Here is an 18761-nt window from a genome sequence, read left to right as displayed (position 1 = left end):
AAAATTAAAAGGAAAAATAATCCTGGTTCATAGCGAGCATTTTCCCCAGGTAATTTGCAATAGCTACTCCAAGACTACTGCAAAAAAACCCCACAGAGACCAGCTGGGTTCACTGACAAGTAGATTGGTGCAAGAACACAGTGATTGAATTACAGGCGTTTACAAAGTGAGCATGAGTCCAGCGCCATAATCAGAGGTATTTCCAGGGTGCTTTACATGGGGACGTGGCAAAGGGAGGATCAAGAAGTGGTCAGCCCTGCTCTGAATCCCCACTGCTGTTGACGATGTCACTTTTTGCATATATGCTTCTGTGTGGGCCTCATCATAAGAAATGCTGAGCTAAATATATGGTGGACTTGGAGCTCATGAAAGGTTTACTCGATAGAGAAAAGTCTTCAGAACAACTGAGTGTATACACACCATCAGAGCTATGAAAGCAGCACATATACACACTGACAGTGTATCAGCTAATGCATTACTAGTGCATTAGCATAATGAACAAATGAGATACAATTACAGCATAACACACTGCCTCATGGGGCCATTATCCTTGTGCTAATCGATATACTGTGTTTACACTCCACATTACTACCATAGCTCCATATTTTAGTGGTTTACACAGTTACTTTGCAAAAAATTTGCTAGTTCAGCTGCACGTTGTGTCAGGAAGAAAATGTAGAGTTAAAAAAAAAAATCAAAACATGAAGAGCTATCTGCCTGAGACTCCTTGTGACAAGGAAGCAGCTCAAATTAGCTTTCTATTACTAACCACCATATTCTTTTAGCAATCTTTTGCAAACAGGGATTGGGCTGCCAGGGCCTCCTTCAATGACAACCAATCAATCCAACCTCTACAGGCCTGTTCAGGGTGGTGGGCTGGCTTAGCTCTGTGGGCTTAGGCCTGAACAGCAGACGCTCACCCTTGAACCCCAGGACAGGTTAATTTTGTCCCTTGCTTTCCTCATTGACAAGGTTGCAGCACACCTCTCAGGGCAAGCAGAAGGTACAATCCACTAGACACCAGTCCAAGATGGAGACAGTCATACATTCACTTCACAAGGTTCTGCAGTAGTGATAAATTTGAGAACCTGACCGATGCAGATAGAGGGCGAAGAGCAAACTCCAACAAGGAAGCTTAAATAAAGAACCTTCTCACTGTGAGGTGACAACACAAACCTGCACCTGTGCTTGCTTAAGCCATGTTTTACAAAAATATACATTTCTAAAAAGATTACCTTCTTTCTGAGTGTTAAACAACTGAACTATGCAAAAATATTAACATTTAGAGACAGTTAAGGAAACTTCTTTCCTTTTACAGTTTTTTTCCTTATAGAACCTCCTGTACATACTTTTATTGTGACCTTTTTTTGTCTAATTGTAGTTAAATTGTAACTAACATTTGTTTATTTCTATCAATTACACTTTACAACTACAGCTTTAAAGTTTAAACCTCAGCCCAGGTTTAAACAGTTAGCGAAACAGTTATAAAAGAAAAAAAAAGTATTCCACATTTATAAACTGCAGATATCACAGCTGGAATCATGCGAGGGACAGATGTTTACACTTATAGTTGTCTTATTTTAAATACATCGTTAATTATTAGCGTTAGGACGCAACAGTGGCCACTTTTTTCCAAAGCTTGTTTTGTTGGTTTTCATGGTGACGCCTGTCCACGGAATGGTCTAGAAAACACGCTGGCGACAGGAAGCAATTTCAAAGTCGTGGTGACTGACTAGAAAAACTCGGCAGTTGGCGTCCGTGGACAGAACACGGGGCCGTGCATGTCTGGTGGGCTGTGAGGGGAAGGAGAGGCGTTATTCAATCAAACCTGAATAACTCAACGGTTCGCCTGCAGCCGCAGCGTGAACTGCAGAGCTTTTTGGGGCTTCTCCACTTCACGTTGTGCTTTGCAACGTGACCGCTGTTATCCAGTCCTCTGTTACGTCGACGGGGCGCTTGGCTCCGCCCTCACCAGTGTCCTGAAAGTGTGTCACTGGGTTAAAGTGGCTCGAGCAGCCCTGGCGGAGGGGCGTGGCTGACAAATGGGTCACATGGGCGAGCCCACTATTGAGAACATTTAGTTCTCTCCACGAACCCGCAGTCACAAACACGGCGAAATAAAGGGGGGGAGTTCCTCCCGATTCAGCTGCCTATACTCGACCTGCTCTTTCTCAGACGCGCCTTCATGACTCACCGAGTTGGACCTGCAGAATTTTTCCGAAATAGAAGCTCGATGTGAGCTCGTGTACCGTCTTTGACTATCAGAGTTCAGTACCATTCGTTGATCTGTGAAGTGGCAGAATAAATCCTGATAGACTGTGCGAGTTAGTCAGATATCTGTTGGACATTTTTTTTTTAAATTTTCTTAATTCATTGATCAGAGATGCCTGAGGACATTGGGACAGCCAAGCCTGGTAAGTTTGTTTTTCTTTAATAGTTAAAGTAATAGATATTTAAGCCTGTCACAACCATTGCATGCACTGTGCAGAGACGCTACTACTACTACTACTGCTGCTGCTGTGTTTTTTGATTAACGGTGTCAGCTGCTTTTAATATATTTATTACAAAAAAGTTTATTTATATGGGCTTTTGACGGTTGTGGATGGGCTTCCCATTAAAGGTATGCGTGACATTGACTTGTACTTGTGTGTACCTGTGTGTCATGCACTTATTTAGTGAATAATAAGGAATTTAAAGTGTTTTAAACAGCAGGAGGTGAATGAATGGCGTCCTAGCGAGTGGACAGTATTTTAACGCAATAATCAGACTTAACGTTTGAACACCATCGTGTTTTTTCTATAGACTTGTGTTACGTTAAGTTGTCGCAGGTTTTAAAGTGTGCTAATAGACGTATTTTCGCTGTATTACCGTGTTTTAAAACGAGGTTAGGAGTGCCACTGAGGCGCTGCGTCGTTTACATTTGACACAACAACAGTGTTCCACTTCCCCGAGCCCTCTCACATGGACAGCGTATCCTGGCCATGTGCCTCTGTGTACACGCTCCCAGGGAACACTGCTCTGATTGGTCGAGGGGCGTTCCCTTCTTGGGCGCACGCTTCGGCGGTGCTCTACTCCGATTGGTCGGGACGAAGCCCGTGACGTAGGGTGTTGCACAATCCACTCCGAATGCGGCTCTCCTGGCGCGAGGCTCTCTTGCTGGGTACACGTGAGCCGGGGAGAAACAGCAGCGAGCTGACCTAGATTTTTTTTCCTGTCTTCTTGGCGTTTCGCTTTCACAGAAATTCATGACAGGTCCACGTGTGGGAGGGCCGTGAAAGAGAGCAGTCATGGCTCGGGTTAGGTAATCGTCTGCCGCGGCCTCTGGCACTAAGGGGCTTTTTAAAGAAAGGGTTAATGAAGAAAAACAGTTTAGCTTTCACGCAGGTATTCCAGTAAACCCCGACTCTTCACACGTACACGTTATATTCGTGGAAATTTCCCAAGTATGTTTGGCAGGGGCGTTTCGAGGAGTTTATAGACGGGATGGCACTGGTGTGACCCAGAATGACTTAGCGCAGACGGTGCTGTGTGAGAAGTAGCACAACACACAAGTTTTTTTTAGTTGTTTTTTTTTTGTAAACGTTTTGAATATCTGCCACCAGTCATACTCAGTACTACAACACACAGCTTCAAAGTATATTTATAAGGTACATGAAGTAAGAAGTAGAAGTTACACAGAATTATACAATATTGGCTCTTAACTAGCGACTAGTTTTATACTTTAAAACTTTTAAAGTTAGTGGCATAAAAAGGCCATGGGCTTCCAAACTGAAGGGTCTCTAGAGCTTTTACAGAAGACCCGCAGATGCAGTTTTCTCAGTAAACCGTGTTTTTGAACTTTATCTTACAAAGCATGTTTGGCATTTAACATCCGCATCACCCTACTTCCCATTCATTCACTTCAACAAACTGGCGTTTGCCCTGAGGGAATTAACAGGTTATTTGAAATTTGAAAGACTTTACTGAACACTTTAAGCAGACCTGTCTGTGGATCTGTTGGCATAAAAACTGCGGGGCTAAAACACGGGGCCAGCCCGCTGAGATTTTCTTGCTGAACATGTCATTACGTAACACACGGTGGATGTTTTCCCTTTGTGTTACTTGCCTCCTACACGTGTTGCCTTGCTCTGGTGCTTCACTGACCGTCTAGTCGTTAAGTCATTGGAGCACGCTCCCATGGCACAGAGACCCAGGCTTGTTATGTAACAGTGTTATCCAACCAGCAAGCATTGGAGGTGATAAAACAGGTCATCACAGTGTTGAATAAGCCAACCGGGAACAGCACATGCTAGACTGCTGTGCTGCCTGGGTGTGTCAGAGGCACCTGTTTCTACTGTAGATGTTTGTGTTATTGTTTTATTCCCGTTACCGTTTCTGTTTCACAATAAGAGTTGGCACGCTTGATGTTTTGTATGTCAGAAAGACAAATATCTGGATCTGCTGATATGGCTGCAATGCACCATAATTCTTGGTATCAGGTTTACATGGAAACGGGCTATCACAGGTCCACAGATAGCAGTGTTTACCTTGTGTGTTTGCACTGGTTCACTTTTGTGTTAGAATTAGGGTGGACCACCACCGCCCAAAGGCTATTCTGACAGGCAACGTAAGCAAAAGTTGTAGGTTACAGTGAAAATAATGCTGAAAGCAAAATCCACCTCAAATGCCGTATGAACATTTACATTAGCCAGTTTTTTTTATATGCATCTCTGCACAGGCCAGTGAAGAAAGCCATTGTATTGGAATGAATTTAAACAGCAGTACATTAAAGCCATTTTGCCTCGAGAATCCTAAGGATAATGTTGCTTCTTGTTGATTTTTCCAGGCCATATTTTGCCCATGTGTGTATTAGAACAACAGCAGTAAGTTGCGTCTGAATTTCTATGTTGAGAAAGACTAAATTCATGGTTTTCGGATGGAGCAAGTATATAAGTAAAGAGCCTTTCCCTGATTTTAAAGTGACCCTCTTGTCCTCTTTCTTTCTGTCTGCAGGAGGTGTAATTGCCTATATTTCCTCCGGGTCTGCCCCCAGCCCAGAGTCCTGCATGAGCAGCAGCTCCAGCAGCGGCTACCTGTCGATGTCACCAACTCCTTCCCGCCCCTCGCTGCCTAGCAGGGCCGTAGGCATGGTAGTGGATATTGCTCCACCAGCCAAGAACGGCAGCCCGCGGGGACACGGCGGTGAAAAGGCCGGCCGCTCATCTGCGTCTTCAAAGAGCAGCATCACAAGTAAGCACTAAAGCCTTCATTTTATGATCAGCACGCTTATTTATGTGTCACATGTGGTGAACCCCTGTTCATCTTTTTCTTTAAAGAAATCAACGGCATGGTGCTGCTCTGCAAAGTGTGCGGGGATGTGGCGTCAGGCTTCCACTACGGTGTCCACGCTTGCGAAGGATGCAAGGTGAGACGCATCCCTAGAAGGATTCATTTAAAATTAAATTCACATCCTCTTGTGCACATGGCTCATGCTCAACACTGGGGGATCTTGGGAAATTGTTTTTAGGGCTTCTTCAGGAGGAGCATCCAGCAGAACATCCAATATAAGAAGTGTCTAAAGATGGAGAACTGCACCATCATGAGGATAAACCGCAACCGCTGTCAACAGTGTCGCTTTAAGAAGTGCCTGGCTGTTGGGATGTCTAGAGATGGTGAGAGTTAAGATTTATTTACATTCAGAAAGCAAAAAACACCCTGTGATTTATGTTTACGCTAAAAGCTTAGTAAACTTAATGACTGGTTCTCTCTCAGCTGTTAGATTTGGCCGTATCCCAAAAAGAGAAAAACAGAGGATGCTGCTTGAGATGCAGAACGCCATGAACAACATGATGAGCAACAACAGCCAGTTGCACAGCATGCTCCAAGGACACCAGAGCCCCCCGCTGCCAATGGAGGCCATGACAAGTGACTCCAACTCCTTTCCATCCTCTTCCTCCTCTGCTTCCGATTCGCCATCGTGTTCCAATCCGTCCTCCCCGCAGTGCCCTCAGGACTCAGAGTCAGTGGTTTCTATGGACACCACCTCAAGCTCATCCTGCTCATCGGACAGCGGTGAGGACGAGGCACTTGTCACACTGAACAGGCAGCACCAAGATGCCTTAGCGTTCACCCAGCAGAGATCACCAATGCAAGGTCAGACCTCACCAGCCACAGTCTCCGTGGAGATGGGGTGTGAAAGACGATTGGAGGAGCAGCAGGATAGGTGGAACTGCTGGAACAACAGCGTGGCGGTGAGAGATTACCAGAACTGTCCTTACAGCAGCGGCCAACACGTCACCAACCCGGCCTACAGGGAGGAGAGGGGAGGTTGCCAGCAGCAGCTCAACAGCACCCCTAGCTGTGAACAGTCAGAAGACAGCCAAAGACAACAGACAGAGCTCCACACACAACCTGCCTCACATGGTTATAATGGACCAAACAGCTGTGTGAATAACAGGGCACACTTGGTGAGTGATTTCATTTCTCCCTCTTTGAAAATCTTCAGAGTCCAATGAAAAGAAAAGCTGGATTAATTTTCATCACACTGACATCTTTCTTGTTTGTTTTTCCAGCTGTGCCCGATGAACACCTCACCTTACGTGGACCCCAGCAAGCCCAGCCAGGAGGTTTGGGAGGAGTTCTCCATGAGCTTCACACCAGCCGTGCGAGAAGTGGTCGAGTTTGCCAAAGTGATCCCGGGCTTCCGCGACCTACCCGAGCACGATCAAGTCGGCCTGCTGAAGGCTGGAACCTTTGAGGTAAGAAGGCAAACAGACTGAACACAAACACTCGTGTTATTTTGTCCTCGCTTTGAAGTCAGACACTGCAGGCTCGTTAATACCAGGAATACAGGAGCCACAATACAGGTGCACACAGGCAAATATTTGTTCTGATAACAGTTGGGATAGAAATGAAAGAGGCTTATCGAATCTTCTGTTTCAACTGTGTACCAGTAAATTCTTGTCAGATTCTTCGAGGAGCTGAACCTCAGTTAATTTAAAGAAAAAATTGATACAGTGCAAAGTTGCAGATTCTTGGTCATATACCAACTACAGTATGCAGTGAAATGACCCTGCTCTTAAGTATGGTGCCAAAGGTTTAAAGTGGGATGAGACTATGAGGCATTTATTACATTATAAAGTGAGAAGTGCAGTTATTCGTATATTTCTGTTGGCTTGATCAAAGTCTTTGTCATGGTCTAAATAATTCCCGTCTTTGCTTCCAGGTGCTGATGGTTCGATTTGCCTCTCTGTTCAACATCGCCGAGCGGACGGTGACCTTCCTGAGTGGCAAACGCTACAGCCTTGACACACTACGCTCATTGGGTGCCGGCGAGCTCCTCAACTCCATGTGCGAGTTCAGCGAGAAGTTGGCGGCGCTGCGGCTCAGTGCAGACGAAATGAGCCTCTTCACCGCTGTGGTGCTTGTCTCAGCTGGTGAGTAACATACACCATACATATATGGACAACAGTTTAACAGCACAACTAGCAGTATTATCACAACGGAAGGAGTTCTCCAGTAATAATGCCCTCTCTCTCTTTGTCGTCTTTGTTCCGGCTCAGACCGCTCAGGGATCCAGGACCTAATATCAGTGGAGGCTCTGCAGGACAAACTTATCCGAGCACTGAGGAACCTGGTGATGCAGAACCACGGCGACCAGTCGGCCACCACATTCACCAAGCTGCTGCTCAAACTTCCTGAACTGCGCTCGCTCAACAACATGCACTCAGAGGAACTACTCTCGTTCAAAGTGCACCCTTAAAAAGCTTCCTGAGCGGGTACTCGTGTAACTTCCACTTCCTCCACACACACCTTCACCTGGACCTGCCTCTTACCGTGCCCTCTCAGCCCCCCCCTTTCCCTGCAAACTGACCAACCCAGTTGTGTGTTTGTTTCTAGAATGTATGAAACTGTTTTGTTTTTTTATTCTATTTTTGTGGAAAAGAGAACAATTAAAAATGTACTGTATTTATAGACGACGTAGCTTACGCTTGTTGCACACAAACACACGCAAGTGCTCGTGTGTCAGAGGTTTATAGTTTTGCAGTTCGATGCAGTTTTCTATTTTTAAAAGCACGAAGAGTATTTAACTGGCTTAATGAGAATATAGAATAGAAACGAATTAGTCCATGATATTGATTATTTTTTAACATGTTTCCTCCAAAAGCCATTTAATTCCAAAGTGTATTCTCTAATGAGCGGGTGAATGTGAGAGATTTTATATATATATCTATATGACATATACTGTACCTTACACACATTTTGACTGCTACATGTTTGTTGAAGAAAACAAGCTATCAGAAAAATATTGAAAATTGTGTGAAGATTGCTGCTAATGCATGGCTGTATTAATGCAAAACTACTATTATCCCCCCCCCAAAAGCATCTGTTCAGTTAATTGACTCGCTAAATCTACAGTTATATGCTTTGTGTTTAAATTTGGTTGTCATACTCATGTCCATGCCAACTGCTGGTTCACCTTCCAGTGATTTCTGGGCAAAGTCAAGACTATTTGAAGCAAAAACACTACATTTGCACTTTTGGGAGAGAGGAATTTTTTTTTATTTTTATTTTTTTTAAATGTATGTATGCTTTCAGCACACAAATGTTTTTGCCTTTTTCCACCAAACTGTTTTCAGCCCAGCACTCAATTTGAATTTGTTTTTGTCAGCCGTTTTGTTAAAATGTTTCTTCTACTGGCAGCACTGCCACCTGTAAATAAATATAAATATCTGAGGAATATAGAATATAAATATGATATAGTATAAATAAAAACAATGGAAGAATAATTTGTGTGTTTTTTTTTTTTTTTTATACTGTACATGTCCAGAAATTTTGGGGATGTAATGGTTGTTATCTACCACTAGATGGAGCAATGTGCACATGGTGTCTCTATTTAAACATGGAAACATCACTCTTGAAAAACAAAATGTTATTTATCCTAAAAGGAACTGCTGCCAAAGTGCCTCAGGTAGGAACGGAGACAGTAATTAAGCAATGAAATATTGTAGACTTCACCCCTGACTGAAAAAGTCTGGCCTGAAGGGCAGCTTCAGAACTCAAGCACTAGATTCATAAAGGTAAGGGTCCATAAAGTAGCAGAGAATGTTGCAAAGAAAAAAATAACATTGTAATTTTTTAATTAAACCCCACATCGACTCATAACTTAAACTTCACATTAGAGCCACAAGGGGGCGAACCACTACATCAAGACGACATAGGACCTTAGAGATGCCCTTTAATTGATCTACAGTCCACTGAATCCTCATCAAAAATGGAGTCTATGGAAGTGTGGCTGTCAAGAACCCATGTTTTAAGAGGCAGTTTTTCATGATTTTGTTGGATAACACACAGTGAAGATTAGACAGGAAAGCATGGAGTCAGGGATAGCACACAGCAAAGGGCCTTGGGTCAGACTCAAATCCAGGCTGGTACATCGCCTGATCAACCTAGTGAGATAAACTGGCACCCAAGAATCCATTCTTAAAGAAGGAAAAGACAGTGGAGGCTCTGTCATGGCCTGGGCTTCATTTCAGCCTGTGGCTTCTAATGAATGCAGAAAAGTACAGTCAGATTTTCATCTACCAGACAAAAACAACTAGAAAGCACCAGACTGGCAGCAACTTCATTTTTCAGCATGACAATGATCCAAAACACAATGCTAAAAGAATACCTGGATAGAAAACAATTACCATGGATCACCATTACTAGCCTCCCAAGAGCCTGGACCTCAACATTATTAAAGCAGTGTGGGGTGGAGAAAAGAACTAAAGACATCCAACATTCAAAGAAAAACTTTGAATGTCCTTCAAGAAGCCTGGGGAACTATTCCTGAAGACTACTTAAAGAAAATTCAAGAAAACTGGCAAAGAGAGTTCAGGCTGCCAAATTTGGATTTTTAAGCTTGAGTAGTTTCAAATCTGAAACTTAAAGTTTTAAAAATAAATAACCTTGAACACAAAGTACGATACTTTAATTCAAAATACAGTTGAATAGAAGTAGAAAGCAGCATGACAGAAATATACATGAGGTGCAATCAACCTGTACTTTAGCAAAATAACTGAGTGGGTTTTTAGGTATAATTTAAAGATTAAATTGTTTTATTGTATCAATATGTTGTTTATTATGAGGTATTGTGTAGACATTTACAATAATTTAATATATGTAACGAGATAACGCAGTGTGTCAGGGCCAGACAGTTTGATCGTGCAGCTGATTATCCTAAACTACCAGGATTTTTCTTATTCTTACATTCAACCACTGACGTTTTGTGGTCCAAACATTTGAATGAATCATTAATGGAGGTTTGAAGCTTTCGAGTTGCTTGAATGTTTTGTCAGTGCTCAGGTACCTGTGTAATGACAATCACAAACAATGAAATATCTACCATGTTTTAGGAATGAGGAAAACTCAATGTAAGCGCACATTTTTACAAGGAAACTCCAGCTTTAATCTATATAGTACAGTAATTGCACAACACCTAAATTCTTGAGAGAGAAATATGCTTAAGAGAGCTTAGATATATGGCGATTTTATGTTGAAGCTAATTTGAATGTTGTAGCTTTCTTTTTTCTTACGTCTGAGCTGGCATTGTGCAACCCTTTGGATTTGAATGATACCTCAAGGGAGCTTTGAATGCAAACACACACAGAAAAAAGCTCAACCAAGCAAACAAACAATTAAAAAACCAATTAAGAAAAAACAAACAAGCTCCACACTCATTTTTACTCATTTTATTAATGATGTTATGTCCTCAGGCTCATTCATTGATATGCATTTATTCAAAAGTAAAAATTTCCATCACACTTTTGCAAGTCTAAGATTTTCTGTGTTCATTCATAACTTTTCTTGCTGTGAGGTATTTGTTAAATTCTAGTTCATCAAGTAATAATTCAGTGCTCTTTCCCACCTTGAACTTTCAAGGGATACGATAACTGACCAATAAGACCACAACACTGCAGAATTTTCCTTTAAATGACATTTGAGGACATCTCCAAATCATCATAGTATTTACTATCATTTAATAGACGAAGCATAATCAGTACTGTGGGGATAATTGTACATCTCTAGTTGTATTGCAGAGTACTAGTTGACTGAAAAGTTCATTATGTTTAGTATATGGAAGCAATATTTTAAAAAATTACATAAATACCTTTGACAAATTAATTCAGATCAAGCACAGAAATATTACTGTGAAATATTACTGAGCTTCAGTCTGTTTTCAGAGGTCACAGTTAGTTCAGTTCTTTAGTTCAGTGTGGAGAGGTTGGCATACACTCATAATCGGCCTAAAACATTCCCCCAAATCTATCCTTAAAGTGTCTGTAGAAAACCTGGGATTCATTAACACGTTCAGTCATACAAATTTAGAATTGACTTGGATCATTACTCCAGCAGGAAGGAAAAACGTGCATTAACCGATGAACTGCTTATCTCATACTGACAGGGTACTATGCTCCTTTATTACAACCTTAATTAAAAGATCTGTGGTTTCATCTGTGGTTTTCTTTTATAACCCACACGCAACAACATGATATATACACAAAGTATCTACATAAGCTTTTTGTGGCTTTTTGTCATGATGTTGTTTCAGTGCAGTAGACCCACGACAGCAACATCCTCCATTGCATTATTGAAGAGCCTTCTCTAACTGCAGTCACAAGCTCCTGTCCCGAGTGCTTATGAAAGTCTTTTCCACACAGTTTCTGGATGTCATGATGTTTTTTATTGAAATTAAGTGATTAGGAAAAGGAAGCCTTTCATGATCAAAATGTCAACATTTATACTGAGCGCTGTGAAATTTTGGCTTTACATATAAAACACTTTAGCATACATTCTTTTGAAAAATGGTCTTTCAGCCCACTTTAAAGCCATTGTTTCCACACAAACCATGTTTGAAAATTAATATTTCACAAACTAAATGTAAGCGCCTAAAATTTTCCCTGATCTTTCTTGCCATCAAAATAAATCAAGAGCTGTTTTGGGACCATTACATTAAAAATGTTCAATAGTTTAACAGTTTAAATTGATAAAAAATATTTAGATGATATATAGTTACATTTTACAAAATTGCTAAATAAAGCACAAAATACTTTATAGCATGAAATCAATAATCCCAAAAATGAAAAAAAAAAAGTCATTCAACTTTCATGCTGCACTGCTCAAATATGAAAAATTGTATTAAAAAATTGTACTTAAAAACAATATTGGTAGATTGTGCTATCCAAATAGATCAAAATTCTGGAGTTTCCAGTTTGTACTTTCATGATAATTGAGAAAATAATTTCGTTAAATAATTCTCATGACCTACAATTAAGTAAAAAATTAAGTGCAATCATGGTCCTATCACATTAGTCTTATTTTTATTCTTGTGAGCCTCTTTTATGACAAATATGATCAAAAAATGTTATTCTTTTATTTGTTTAAGGGAAATATAACTGTCACTCAATAACAATACTAATGTTTAGCAGCTATGAGCTTATGTAATATTTACATGTTCATAATCATAGTTATTATTATAATAACTTGTTTAAACTACAACAAATTCTTAGTTGTTAGTTCTTAGTTTTACGTGTATGTGTAAACAATGGACGGATGCTACTTATGTTAACTAAAAAACTCGGTTGTGACCCCCAAATAATTTTAAAAAACAAACAAACAAATAATAGCAATAATTGTTGAAGTTGATTCAATTTAAAATCCTAATGAAGAAAAAATAATGATGCAAACTCTATTTACAAACCAATTTAATTTAATTTCCTCCAAAATTCCTCACACATCAGGTGATGCTTCTGAAGACTTTTCATATTGTTACATTTCAGCTATCGTATTTGGTAATGTAAAATGGATTTTGTAATAGATTTTTACATTATGTGGTCTGAACATTTGAATGAATCAGTGGAGGTTTGCATGCACAGCCGCACAAGCTTGCAACATTCCTAAAAGTTTTTTCAGTGCTCAATTTCAATAAAATTTTCACGTTATTAAATAGATACAATGTGGAGTTTTACCACTGATGTAATTTACTTTGGTAAAACTCAGTTCAAACAAAAATGTGACTTATGTCGGCGTCACATCTTGCTGTGAATACTTATATTAATCAACTATAACCAATGTGAAAAAGAGAATTCTTTCATAAGAAATCATGGAAGTTGTAAATCTCTAAAGAGAGCACAGTTTATATGGGAGGGTCACGAGAAAGCCTCACAGTGTCATCAAGGGTGTGTCACAAGTGAAATTTAAACTTTCCACTTATTTGCATTATATTATAACAGCAACCTCAGAGAGAAAGGAACACACAGTGACGAGCAGCTGTTCATGTTTGGTAACTCAAGAAGTGTGGTAAGTTTTTAATCTATCTATCTACATATATACAACTTTCTTTTTGAATTTGCTGTAGTAATAGATTTTTATATTAAGGTATAAACATTAACACGAGGCCCTTAACTAAATGCAAAAATATAGAGGAGATTTTTATATTATATATTTAAAGCTAGTTAGTTAGTGTCAGGTTAAACATTCAAGAAAACAAGACACAAAACATTTTGTGGTATGTTTAAATACCTGTAAGAATTTCGGTCCTTTCTAATCGCTTTGTTTTTTAACCACTCTCATTCTAACAGTGAATGTTGTATATTTATTATAGCTTTCAATTTATAAATTCTACTGAACTTCTTTTCTCCACAGTTAATCAAAGTGAACATGGATGTGTTTGTAGTCCTTCTCATGCTTTCAGGTAATATTTCAGGAGTGTGCTGTTTGTTAAATTCTTGTTCAGTATGTAATTATAATTATAATTCACAGTTCTTTTCCAAATAGAAATTGTTTCTACCTTGATTTTTTTTTAAAGAGAGGTAATAACTGACCAAATATTGCATAGAGTTTTATGAAATGATATTTGAAGACCGCTGTTGCTCCAACATTATGACTATAATTAAATGAATAAAAAGTAAGGAATTAACTAAATGTAAAAATAAATAAATAATAATACAACACAGGGACAGAAAAGTTGTAGACTGAAATTTTGGCTTAATATATTTATTATTCATATATCTACAACTGCAGTACTGTCCTGCATTTTTTCATAGTGTTGTATGTTTTTCTTGCTTAACTTCACTTCTTTCTCAATGAAAAGCTAATTGTGTTTTCTAATTTGAGAAATCATGGTTTGATAGAATGCTGACTCCACATACCGCAGGAGCGCGTATCAACTTAGAAATGTTCAGATTCACTAACATAAGTACAATTTAAAAAGTGTCTTCTATCCACACCACAAGTTGAACCATCACTGACATATTTCTCCTATTATAGGATCTACTGAGGAAATTATTTACTGTACTGCAGTACCAAGTATACAAACATTCTGAATAAATATAAACAGTATTTCTTCGTAAAACGTCAAATAAAAATCTATTTTATTCTTCAGGTTTCTGTGTCTCCACTGCTTCCTTTCCAAACATCTATTACTTTATCAGTGAGAATAAGACCTGGGATGAGGCCAACGCTTACTGCATCATGGAGTACACTGGACTTGCCCAAATTACTAACCCAGAGAACAACACTGCACTGATGAACACCTCAGCTGGGGGATACACAGGCAAAGCCTGGATAGGACTCGTGGGCCCTTTAGGGTGGGTCTGGCTGGATGGAACACAAGCCACATATTTCATGTGGGCCCGAGAACCACGGGCTTCTGACACTGAGTACTGTGGGCTCACAACTTACCATGGGTGGTATAGTGTAATATGTGAATACGAGTTATATTTCATTTGTTTTAATGGTAGGTATCAATCAAGATTATTTGTTGTAAGATTTCACTCCACTATATTAAATTGACCTTGGTACTTATTTTTCAGAAAGAGGCTCAAAACATAAAAATCCAACTTTTTTTATACTCTAGTTAGAGACTGGAAAAAAGCTCACGGTGAAACTCAAACCTGATGGATATTCATTAAAATAATAATGAAGTATATATGCAGTACTGACATATGATTTATATGGTGTATTTAAATCACAGCTTTTTTCTGCATAGCCTATTTTTAAAAACATAAATGAAATCATTAATATATGTATAATGTTACTAATGGAATCTATAACTTCTGTTTCTTTAACAGGCAGTGATTACATTGTTAATAAGACATATGTGACTTGGAATGACGCCAAAATCAGCTGTGAAAACAAAAATTCAACTCTGGCACAAATCCTTGATGTGGAAACATTTGATAAAGTCAGGCGTGCATTTCGAAATAATAATCTTAAAGAAGATGTACCACTGTGGATTGGCCTTAGTTTTTCTCCAGTCTGGTTTTGGTCAGAAACCAAACAAATCAGCACATTCGTGAACTGGAAAACTGGACAACCTAACAATAAGAATAATTGTGCTGCTGTACTGGTGGGAAATGGAACCTGGACCACTGAACCATGTAGTGAGCAACATCCTTTCTTCTGCTATGCAGGTATGAATGATATTTCCCTAGTTTTAATATTCAAGTCAGTTACCACAGATGGTACGACCAGAAAATATTTAAAGCAAGACGTAATGAAAATAATACACTTCTTTGTTTCATTTAATTCTTGAAATCGTAAGCTTCATATTTCAAATATCTAAATTTAGCACAAAGACTAACAAAAAATTGACAAATTTATACGAAAAGAAATTCCAATAATAAAAGCTATGAGGTTCATTCAGGTCAAAGGAGTGCACTGAATTTGTTTTTGTTCTGGAAATTTTAACAAGGTTTTGGTATATGCTGAAGACATTCTATTTTAGTCTAAGAACATCTAATAATATGCTAAAATAGTATTAATAACTTCCTCTAAACCAAGTATTTGTCAAATTTGATCCGATTTATTCTGAAATGATTTGTTTTTGTGTAGTTCACAAATCAAAGAAGACAGTGTTGAGCATGAATATCCAAACTGATGTTGACCTGGAAACTCCAGATAACCAGGCTGCGCTGATGGAGCAGGTATACCGTGTGTGTGTGCCATAAACAACAAAACACGTTAGTCCTGCTTGATCATAAGATTTTGTTACATTCATTTTTGTACTTTGCGCAAATAATTCAGTCAAATTAACTTTGAGAATGGAGACACAACAGTGTTGTGTTTATCTGTCTGTGTTTTTATTCTTGTTTTCTTTTTGACACACACACACACACACACACACACACACACACACACACACACACACACACACACACACACACACACAAAATGTTTCATCTATGTTTATAAGTCTTAAGTCTTCCTGTTATTCACCATTTACTCAGCTAAAAGCTTAATGGAATTAGTGGAAAGGTGAATACAATCACTCACTTGATGAAAGATGGATTAAGGGAAATTTAATTCAATTCCATTTTATTTAATACCACTAGATAACTAAAGCATCAATCTCACTGTGATTTACACTGTAAACTAAAGGCTAAGGGTGCAGCTTTAAAGTGTTTTAGTAATCGAGTAATCTATCGATTAGGTCATTGCTTAATCAAGTAATTCGATAAGAAATAGTTTTGTCCTATTTATGATCAGCAACAAATATTCAAAAGAGAAAAAATAGAGGTCTTTCAAAATGTACAAAAACCCCCCCAAATCCTTTGTATTTATGTGTCATAATGAATTTAAGTTTTAAAGAAAATGTGAAAAATGTTCTCACCTCTGTTTGCTTCCATGTAAAATAGGACAGCTACCATCACACTTCAGAAAGCTGTATAATTTAAACATGTTTCAACAGTAAGAAAGGATCCAAGCTGAAACACCAAGATTCAGCTTGGATCCTTTCTTACTGTTAATGACCGATAAAAAATAGCATTATATGGGGAATTTCTCCACTCCTGAAATCATGTATTTTAGAGGTGGCACGAATTATAGTAAGGGTACTGATAAGAAAACAATGTGAGTGTCAAACACAAATATGACAGGCGTAAAAGTGCCCCCTCCAAAAAAGCTACGAAATAAAAAGTAACACAATTTATCTTCTTTCCTCTTATTTAGCTGCAAGCAGCACTCGCTAAGCAGGGTGTGACTGACTTCAAACTGAGATGGACGAAACAGCCTGTGCAGAAGAGCAGGAAGAAAACTGATGGTACACACACACACACACACACACACACACACACACACACACACACACACACACACACACACACACACACACACACACACACCAAGAATTTCTCTGAATATTTAAATGGGTTTGTCTCATTTCAGATGCTTGTTTGAACGTGTGAGATCAAGTCCCAGAAGACTGTGCTACAACACTGTTCAATCAAAGAGGGATCACTTTAAATTGTTCACTCTTCAAGTTGTTATTAGTTAATTATATTAGTCCAGGTATGAAACTGCATGATTTGTGTGCATAAAGTCTGAATTGTAAACATTTAACTCTTTACCATTTTAGTTTTGCATTTAAAGTTAGTATGTTTGACACCACATGTGTAACTTTGAAGTAATACATCAGGGATCAATTTTCATTCCCCCAAGGCATCAAATAATGCTGTTTTGTTAAAGCTGTTGGGGTATCTCAGTTGTTCACAAAGTGCCCTTTTAGAGAAATGTGACACGCCTGATTAGTGGATTACTGAGACTTGGTTATCAGTCCCAACCTTTCAGCATGTATGGTTCCATACAGTTGTGAGGGTAGAAATTTAGATCATCAGGTAAACTGACAGCTTTGTTTTCACATTATTCTCTCCTCATAGCAACAGAGTCCACATCACTATAGATGCAGCACCAGTACATCTGTCAATTTCCAGCTCCACTCTCCCCGCAGTTGTTAAAAACCCCAGTGCTCCATTTAAATTCTCCAGTCACACTGAATATTGATGTCATTATTTTTTCCATAGTTAACAACGTTGTTACTTATCCTCATGAAAACATAAATAGGTTATCAGGTCTGCATGGCATGTTTGCTACACGGTAGCAAACATGCCATATGCTAACTTTTTTGAGATGTGTCATAATTTTTCATGAAAGAGTGACGTGTCTCAGTTTAAACATTTGATGTGTTTCTATGTTCTGTTGTGAATAAAATATGAGTTTATTACACTGCAAATAATTGAATTTTGTTTTTATTTACCTATTTTAAATTGGGGGTACTTCAATACATGCAAATTGAAGTGAAATGTTTGATGAAAAGGCTACAAGTGAAGGTTTGCCACTGATTAAATTTATTTTGGTAAAAGTAAATGTTTACAGGTTAAACTTATATATTATATCAGCACCAGGTACAAATGACTGCGTACCTTTTCCAGCCCCGAACTGGATAAGCAGTTAATTCAATGGATGGATGGATGGATGGATGTGAGTTACATAAACTAAAACATTCATTTATGATCCAAAATGTTTTACTCACATTTGGAAAAATATCAATCAATCAGGCCCCAGGAGTCTGTTATTTTTAAAAGACTTGAGTAACCTTTAAGAGCTATTCATGCTGAGGATTAATACTTAGATTTTTACCTTTACTGTTTCACAAGGGTTAAAAAGGGAATGTCGACAATCTAGACTTTATTGCAGGATATTTTAATAAAGAACTTTAACAGGAGCAGAGCAAAAGCAGTACGAACTGATATTAATCACAAAATAATAATCAAATCACCTGAAACTATACTTATCTAATCTAACCTCATGCTGACCTTGTTGTGATCTTTTGCAAGAGGGCTTGAGAAGAGAATGAGCATGTCTTGCTCAACAATATTCTTATATCTTTCATGTAGGTCACCACCGCCAGGCCCTGTCATGGCCTGGGCTTCATTTTGGTCTGTGGCTTCTAATGAATCCAG

General features: G+C 38.8%; 2 protein-coding genes across 3 annotated transcripts; both read left to right on the top strand.

The window, feature by feature from the left end:
• Positions 1-2077: 2077 nt before the first annotated feature.
• Positions 2078-8768, top strand: nr1d2a (nuclear receptor subfamily 1, group D, member 2a). 2 transcript variants are annotated; one of them, XM_085472208.1, is made up of 8 exons: positions 2078-2414; positions 4993-5229; positions 5316-5404; positions 5507-5651; positions 5752-6446; positions 6552-6737; positions 7205-7415; positions 7542-8768. In XM_085472208.1, exons 1-8 carry the CDS (start codon positions 2384-2386, stop codon positions 7739-7741), a joined length of 1794 nt encoding a protein of 597 aa, XP_085328334.1. In that variant the 5' UTR covers positions 2078-2383; the 3' UTR covers positions 7742-8768. The 2 variants fall into 2 exon arrangements, with proteins under 2 accessions (XP_085328334.1, XP_085328335.1); XM_085472209.1 differs by lacking the exon at positions 2078-2414 and adding an exon at positions 4839-4862.
• A 4494-nt stretch (positions 8769-13262) lies between these two features.
• On the top strand, positions 13263-18024 carry LOC146699335 (macrophage mannose receptor 1-like). The gene is made up of 7 exons (XM_085472742.1): positions 13263-13320; positions 13666-13714; positions 14405-14758; positions 15093-15434; positions 15856-15947; positions 16972-17062; positions 17188-18024. Exons 1-7 carry the CDS (start codon positions 13297-13299, stop codon positions 17205-17207), a joined length of 972 nt encoding a protein of 323 aa, XP_085328868.1. The 5' UTR covers positions 13263-13296; the 3' UTR covers positions 17208-18024.
• Positions 18025-18761: the final 737 nt, after the last annotated feature.

The sequence above is a fragment of the Copadichromis virginalis genome, linkage group LG11 (assembly GCF_057382275.1).
Source record: "Copadichromis virginalis isolate Kocher_CV1m ecotype Utaka linkage group LG11, C_Virginalis_male_GT1.1, whole genome shotgun sequence".
In the NCBI taxonomy this organism is placed as follows: Eukaryota; Metazoa; Chordata; class Actinopteri; order Cichliformes; family Cichlidae; genus Copadichromis; species Copadichromis virginalis.
Note: the sequence above shows the minus strand (reverse complement) of the source record. Positions and strands in the feature narration are given on the sequence as shown.